This window comes from Cucumis sativus, chromosome 4, assembly GCF_000004075.3.
Source record: "Cucumis sativus cultivar 9930 chromosome 4, Cucumber_9930_V3, whole genome shotgun sequence".
Classification (NCBI taxonomy): domain Eukaryota; kingdom Viridiplantae; phylum Streptophyta; class Magnoliopsida; order Cucurbitales; family Cucurbitaceae; genus Cucumis; species Cucumis sativus.
Genome location: NC_026658.2, coordinates 21542914 through 21551447, shown reverse-complemented (window position 1 = coordinate 21551447; position 8534 = coordinate 21542914). Strand labels below are relative to the sequence as shown.

Sequence of the window (8534 nt, the reverse complement as noted above, 5' to 3'; positions counted from 1 at the left end):
ATTATATACATATATGGTGAAAAGTTTTGGAAAATGATTATATATATATGGTTAAAAGTTTTATTTATATATGTTCGAGATTTGAAACTATATTCGATGAATATCATCGGTCATATATATTTATGAAACTGTTGTTGGACAACTATACATAATTTACAAGAACAAAAATATCATTGGATTGATTTTTTTTTTTAAAAAAATTGAAACATGCTTGATAGTTTTTAAATGTCATAAAGAAGTGCATTATAGTTTTAAAATGTATTAAGTAAGTGCATTCTTGACGGTTTTGCAATGTCAAACAATGAATTTCTTAACGATTATTAAATGTTATGAACATTCATACACTTGACAGTTTTTAACTATCATGAAAATTTGTATATTTGACGTTTATAAAACGTCAACGTTTACTATTCTTGAAGTTTTTCTCAATTGTCAGGAACTTTGCTTTGTACTGATAGTGCAGTACTCCCCTACACTTTCATTCAAAGTTAAATTTACTTCCGAACAAATAATTAACATTTGATTGGTATAACCAAAGGCCACCAATTAACCTAAACATATGAAAAATAATTAATTATCAATTATGACCAAATAATAATTCAACACTCAATTGTGGATCCAACCGTCGAACCCGTACCTTGGGTTATGCTAAATTTCTTGCTGTGAATAAAACCACAGTTTCATCTATGCATAACCAAAATTAAATTAACAACTTTTACCAAAAATTACTAATATAATTACCTTATCTTACCAAACTTACTTTAATAGGGATTGAAAAGTCCTCTCAATCTTGATGAAAAAAATTCAGCATTTAAATCTTCAAATTTTGGCAAAGGATTAGTCCAAAGGCATGCAATCAAAATGAGTTCCAACAATAAACGTATTAAAATCTCACAGTAAATATTAAATAAAATAAATAAATAAATAAATAAATTAGATATTAAAAAATTCTCAAAATAAAAGTCTAATATCTCTCATTTATTTGGAAAGCCCTCGGGTGTGTCTTTTGAAATCCACCAAGTGCCACTATTTATAGGTAATTTGGCAAGCATGAGATGAATTGCGTGGCTACTAAAGGTAAACATCTTCTAGACACATGACATAAATGTTGAATGATTGAGGAGGTGATACATAGTGGACACTAAACTTAGTATAGGCATCTATATCAATATATATAATACTTTCTAAAATTTGTTTTTACCGTATTTTATTCATAATTCTTCGAAAAAAAATCACACCCCACCAATTTTTTTTACTATAACTAGTTAGTAACACGTGCATTGCACGTAAAATTTGTCATTTTATTTTACTACATAAAAAAAGTGGAATGTGTATAAATAGCATAATATGAACTTTTATTCAAATATCGTAGAATTCTCATATTGTATAATTAAGATAGTTGTCTCATATTATTTGAACATATATAATTTTTATGAACATGAAAGTAAACACACACGAGATAATATTAGACACCAAAATTTTTCCCACGTATATATAATAACTTACTATTAGATGACTTCAAAAAACATATATAAAAACTAAACTAATCTAATGTGGTTAATTTGGAAAGAACTAAATTAAGATCGTGCACTATATTTCACATCTCGAACAGAAATAATTTCAACATAACAAACTTTCATCAACAAAAAAAAATTGAAATTTTGATGTGAAGATCAAAGCTCTTCAGAACTTGATTAACGTTAAAATTTCATTTTTGGTATCTTCATAACTCTTCTAAGGTCACCATTTTTTACGACCTCAAAAGACACATTTCTTTAAATTTGGCACCACTAATCACTCTTTGATCCTAAACCCTTATTTACTACATTCTACGTACAAACAAAGAATGGGTTGTATATATGATTTGGCTCATAAAATCCCAAACCCTTAAAGTTTTACCACATAATAGTTATGTATAACATTATTACTAATTTGTAAAACATATACATATTTTGTTATTGTGATTTAATAATTTCAATAAAAACTAGTATTGAAGCATAAATTTAAAATAAGACCACAAAAAGTAGAAGGCAGAATGAAAAAGAAAAGAAATATAAGAAGAGAATGGTAAAAAGAAATAAAATTTGAAAATGTTGTAATTTTTAATATATATAATTTGTGAAAATAATTACACAAAGAATGGATTAGAATTTTTGGAGGTAAACATACACACAGAAACCTCTCTTAATTAAATTCTGAACAAAAGTGAAAAAGGGAAAAAGAATATATATAAAACTATTTAATTAAAAAAGAATATATATCTGACGAAAAAGATTATAAAAATGAATCAATTTAATTTCCCCTTTCCTCACTTTTGTGCCCTAGAAGTACTCAAAATCCACATAATTGGGATCACTCCCAGTAGAACCCGAACAATTCTCCCCGCCGCAACCGTTGACGTTGCCGCTGCTGCTGCTGCTGCTACTTCCACCGCTCTCTTATCTTCTACCGCTCCGGTCCCGCTCCTCTTTCTAGCAAACTGCGTGAAATCCACCGGTTCCGGGACATGCGGCGGCATAGCACTTCTAACCAACGCCCAATTCACTCCATCGAAGAACGGATGCTGTTTAATCTCCGTTGCACCTCTCCGGTACGCGATTCTCTTTTGCGGCTCCTTAATAAGAAGTCCTCTGATCAGATCCCGAGCAGCTAGACTAACTTGCGGCGCCTCAGGGAATCTAAGCGGTTGCTCCACGACATTGAACAGAGTAGCTCTGTTTCCAGATCCTTTGAATGGAGTAGTTCCGTGAAGAAGCTCGTAGAGGAAGATCCCGAAGGTCCACCAGTCGACGGCGCTTCCGTGACCTTCACCTTGGATGATCTCCGGAGCGAGATACTCGTGTGTGCCGACGAAGGACATGGATCTGACGTTGGTAGGTTCGGCCATGAGTTCGGGGAGGGAGCCGCCGACGAAGAGGCCGAAGTCGGATTTGGATTTTCGATTCTTCTTGGAAGGGAGGATGCGAGGGAGGAAATTGGAAGGTTGCATACAGCCGTGGACGACGAATTCGTCGTCGAGGATGCCGGCGCCGGATAGTCCAGCGTTGGAGGTGGCGTTGGCGTTGGTGGAGGAGGTGTTTACGTTGACGGAGGAGGATTTAACGAGGGTGGGACTGACGGAGCAGCGGAGAGAGAGGTCGAAATCGGAGAGCATGATGTGACCTTCGTCTCGGATTAAGAGATTTTCAGGTTTCAAATCCCTATAGACTATACCTAACATGTGAAGGTATTCTAACGCTAATAGAACCTCTGATGCATAGAACCTGTTTTGTTAAATCACATTTAAAAAGAAAATTAAGATCCAAAATTAACATTTATTAGGTTAATTATAATTATAACAATAATAATAAAATAAAAACAAGAGAGTGATTACCTGGCAGCTTCTTCTGTAAAATATTTATTAGGTTGCTTTTGACGAAGAGAGTGAAGATTACCACCACTACAAAACTCCATAACCAAACAGTAAAACTTATCAGTTTCAAAATAAGAATAAAGTGTTGGCAAAAATGGATGATCCAATAACCCTAATATTTCCCTTTCTGTTTGTGCCCTCAATAACTTATTCCTACTCGCCAATGAAGCTTTATCCATCACTTTCATAGCAAAAAACGTATCTGTCCCTCTCAATTCCACCAAGTATACACTCCCAATGTCTCCATATCCAAGCCTCTTCAACAGCTGAAAATTACTCAAATTCAACGCCCCTCCTTTCGACACCATGTTTACCGCATCCCACCTCACGTCTCCCCCCGTGTGCGGCTTTATCACCATCCCTGGCGTCTCCATGCTGTCGCAACGGTAATTATTATTTCCTCCCCCACCCTTTCCCCCCATGAAACTACTATTACTGTTGTTGTTGCTGCTGCTGTTATTTTGGTTGTTGTTCTTCATGTTTGTTGTCATATTCCCAATCGTCTCTGAGTTGTTCGTTTGAGAACTCACGCCGTTTTTTGAGATTTGATCGATTCTTCTTAGCGAATCCGGTGGGTTCTTTATCAAGTTGTGTGCGTTTATGCTCATTCCTCCACCGTGACAATCGTTTTCTCCTTTCGATGTGTTGCTAAACATCTGAAATTTATAATTATAGAATCAGTTTCATGGTTTAATTTATATGATTTCGCTCTCATTCTCAATCCCTAAATTGAGAAGAAGAAGAAAAAAAAAAAAAAAAAAGAAATTAATGAATATTACCTCAGATCCGTCGTGTTTACTATCGGATTTTGACAACAATAATAGTGGCTGCATCAAATCGCGATCTCCGATCAGATTCCGACGATGAATATAATTCATCATCGTTTTTGATTCAATACAAACAGATTAATGATGAAGCATATCAAAGAAAATTTTGTAAGTTGTTGGAGCCCACGACCAAGGATTATTTGGTAATGGGCAACACGTTCCATTTTTTTCTTTTAAAATTTTGAAAATCATCTTACATTTTTATATTTGTTTCACAAGCTTTTATCCAAACTAATTCCAATAACAATGTTTTAGAACTAATTTGAGATTTTGCAGTTCAATCACAAATTCAAATACCAACAGTATATTGTCTAATATGAAATCAACTCGATTGGAAAGGTTCTCAAAGCTTTAAGTTGAATAGCAGAAGATATTCAATCTTTCTCATCATACATTGTTAATTCACATGATAATGAAAGTAAAGTAAATTAAGAAACAAAATGGTATTGCAGAAAAGAGTTGGAAAACAAACCAGAGTTTCTTGATCGGATGAATTGAAAACAAAATGAGAAAATAGAGTGATGTATTTTTTTAATTTATACAAATTCCATTGGATTTTTTCTGTTGATGCGATTGAGAAGTGAGGAAGAAAAAGAGAAAATACCAAAAGGGAAGAGAGGAGAAAACACAAAGAAGTTTGTTTGTTCTATTTTTCCTTATTAGTAACAAGAAATTGTGTGGTTTACAAAAATAGTAAAAATGTTGGTGGATGGTTTAGCATGCATTTGCCACCTTTAGTTTCTTTTATTTCTTTGTAGAATTTAGACTTCACAAAATCTTTGACAAGACCACCACCACTCACTTTAAAAACTAAGTCTCCATTAAGAAACTATAAGAAATTATTTGACCCAATACAAAAAAAAAAAAAAAAAAAAACTATAACCAAACAATGTTTACGTCTAATCTTGATTTATTCATGTTACGATATGTTTTATCTTTCTTTATTAAGATGAGGATAATTCTTCATTGCATTTCCACTAATTTCATTATACTATGATACTTGGCTATTATGTCTCCTTGAGTTAATGTCCAACTCATGAACATGTAAAAATGCTTAATAAAAATTATCTTCATGCATTTTTAAATTTGACAGTATGAGAATTCTCTAAATTCTTTCTTTTTTTCTCTTTTGTTTTTGAAATGATGATAGTATAAGAACGATTGATTTGCCATTATAATTATTTCTATTCCTATTATTTCTTGCAAGTAATTGGAACCTAGAGAATACCAATGCTAATTTGCTTCGTTTTCTAAGAAAAATGTAGGAAAGGAAACCTTTAGAAAGATCCTTATTATTATTATAAGAACTCAAACCTGTGTGATACATAGTTTCAAGCTTTTCACCTGAAGGAACGATATAAATGTGTAGTTATATAGATAGTTTTAAATATTCCACAGAATCCCATTTTATTGATTAATTAAATATATGTTATTGAATATTTGTTTAAGAAACTAGTTTTAGTAATTTTATGTAGAGTTAGAAAATGAGTTATTTTATCATTTAAAATTACATTAAACATATAAATATGAAATAACAAAAAAAAAAAAAAAAACAAATTAAGAAATACTAAGCTATTATAAATAATATTAATACTAGTGGATGCTGATTGGTGTGTGCTTAGTGGCTATAGCCACATGTCAACCCATTATTGTGCTTAGTGTTCATCTGTCAAGCAAACATGAAATCTTAGTGGCTATGTAATCCACTTTCTACTTGTCAAGTTGCCTATAAATAGAGGGATTTGAGAGATTTTCAAAATTTCAAATTTTCGAATTCAATTTCATTTTTGCTTAAATGACATTTTTAAAAATTTAATCTCATTTTTCAATCTACATTTACTTAAATGTATATACATTTTCAATATTTTTTTAAAAAAAAATTTCGAGGGAATACTATCAATTTTCTTATTTAAAACCATTAAAATGTCAAATTCTAGCTCTTTGTTTATAAAAATAAAAATTTAATTATTAAAAGATACTTTTAAAAATCCATCCTTAAAATTAAAAAATTCATACAAAAAATCAAGGATCAATCATGAGTATTCTAACAAAGCCTTCAATTACACCTGATACACAACAATATATTTTTTTAAGAAAATTTTACAAATCACGAGTGAAGGCACAATCTATACACATACAACATAAAAATTGAAACTAGGAAAAAAGAAATAAAGAAATGGAATAGAGAAAAAGAAGGAAATGAAGAATATCATAATATATTTTTTTTTATCTTTTATCTTTTACATATTATTAAATAAATAACTACTTATATTTATATTTAATATATGTGTATATATATTTAATTCAATATATTTTTAATCGGGTCGGGGTTGGGGAATGTATTCCCCGTCCCCGGCCCCGTGTTGCCAACGGGGAAAAAAGTTCCCCACTCCCTCCCCCATTCCTCGTATATTCGGGGATTCGGGCCCAACCCTGCGGGTTAAATGGACATATCTAATACTAAGATGAGTCCTCAAAGGAGGCTAGGAATATATGTTGATTTTGATTCTCCATCAATTATTAAATATCTTGAACTCTTGACGGGTGATGTATTTACTGCACGATTTGCTGATTGTCATTTTAATGACACAAAGTTTTCAACATTAGGAGAAGAAATTAAGAAATTGGAAAAAGAAATTACATGAAATGTATTATTATTGTCCCCATACAGATCAATGTGAACTTAAAGTTCATAAACCAATTCATTGGCAAAATATAGCAAATCAGTTACCAGATGCATTTGTAGATGCAATGAAAGTAACTAAATCACTTATAACAGCTTCAAATGTCCCATCAAAGATTGATATCCCTACACAACATTATGTCATTAATGAATCTAAAATATGCTAGAAGCGTGGTAGACTAGTTGGTTCTAAAGATAAAAATTTTTGAAAAAGGAATCGAGTCAATAACTCGATTAAAGATGTGGATGTTCCAGAAGAAATCCAAAAATTTAACTCTTGACAAAAATGTCGAAGAAGATAAAACAACCGAGGATAATAATGAAATCTCGATAAACTATGTCATGACAGAAAAAAGATGGAATCGAACTAATGTAGTTGTTGACAACATTTTTGCATATAATGTTGTTCTTGATATTATATCCAAAAACAAGGATTATGAACCAAAACTTGTTGAAGAATGTCAACAGATAAATATTGGTTATTGTGTAAAGAAGCAATTGAGGTAGAATTAAATTCATTTTTCAAAAGTTAGATTTTTGGTCCAGTAGTACTCCAAACACCAAAAGGTGTGAAACCTGTGGAATATAAATGAGTATTTATGAGAAAAAGAAATGAAAATAATGGGATCACAAGATATAAAACACGATTACTTACACAAAGTTTTTCACAACGACATGATATTGATTGCGAGGGGACATGTTCTTCGGTGGTGGATGCAATCACATTAAGATTTTTAATCAACCTGATTGTGTATGAAAATCTGAACATGCATCTTATGGATGTAGTGACATCATATTTATACGGATCTCTTGATAATGATATTTATATAAAAGTCCCTGAAAGATTTAAGATACATTCAACATATAAATCAAGTTCCCAGGAACTATGTTCAATAAAGTTACACAGATCATTATATGGATTGAAATAATCAGGATGAATGTGGTACATTCGCCTGAGTGAATATTTGCTGAAAGAAGGATATCAAAATAATTCAATATGTCCATACATTTTTATAACAAAATCACAGTTAGGATGTACTATTATAACTGTATATATTGATGATTTAAATATAAATGGAACTTCTAAAGAGCTTTCAAAGACAATAAAATATCATAAGAAAAAATTCAAGATGAAATATCTCGAAAAAAATAAGATTTTGCCTTAATTTACAAATTGAGCATCTGACAGAATGAGACATTTGTTCATTAATCAACTTATACAGAAGAAGTTTAGAAAAAAATTATATGGATAAAGCACAACCATTGAACATTCCAATGCAAGTTCGTTAACTATATGTAAAAAAAGATATATTTCGACCTCGAGATTATAATAAAGAACTCCCTGGTTCAGAAGTACCATATCTTAGTGCAATTAGTGCAGTTATGTATCTTGCTAATAATACTAGACCAAATATTGCATTTTCAGTAAATTTATTAGATAGATACAATTTCTCTCTAACAAAAAGTCATTGGAATGGAATTAAACATGTACTTTATTATCTCCGAGGAACAATTGATATGTGATTATTTTATTTAAATAAATTAAATATTAAATTAGTTGGTTTTGAAGATTCTAGATATTTATCTAATCCATAGAAAATTAGATCTCAGA

At 31.2% G+C, this 8534-nt stretch overlaps 1 protein-coding gene across 1 annotated transcript; it reads right to left on the bottom strand.

The window, feature by feature from the left end:
• Positions 1 to 2087: 2087 nt before the first annotated feature.
• On the bottom strand, positions 2088 to 4321 carry LOC101204230 (serine/threonine-protein kinase RHS3). The gene is made up of 2 exons (XM_031884752.1): positions 3374 to 4321; positions 2088 to 3263 (listed from the first exon to the last, which is right to left on the bottom strand). Exons 1-2 carry the CDS (start codon positions 4066 to 4068, stop codon positions 2309 to 2311), a joined length of 1650 nt encoding a protein of 549 aa, XP_031740612.1. The 5' UTR covers positions 4069 to 4321; the 3' UTR covers positions 2088 to 2308.
• Between the last annotated feature and the right edge of the window lie 4213 nt (positions 4322 to 8534).

Excerpts from the sequence above, each read along its gene's own strand:
- LOC101204230 (XM_031884752.1), bottom strand. The coding sequence starts at position 4,068 with ATGTTTAGCAACACATCGAAAGGAGAAAACGATTGTCACGGTGGAGGA. Across the intron at positions 3,264-3,373 it reads TTTACAGAAGAAGCTGCCAG|GTTCTATGCATCAGAGGTTC; the intron begins GTAATCACTCTC and ends TTAACAAAACAG.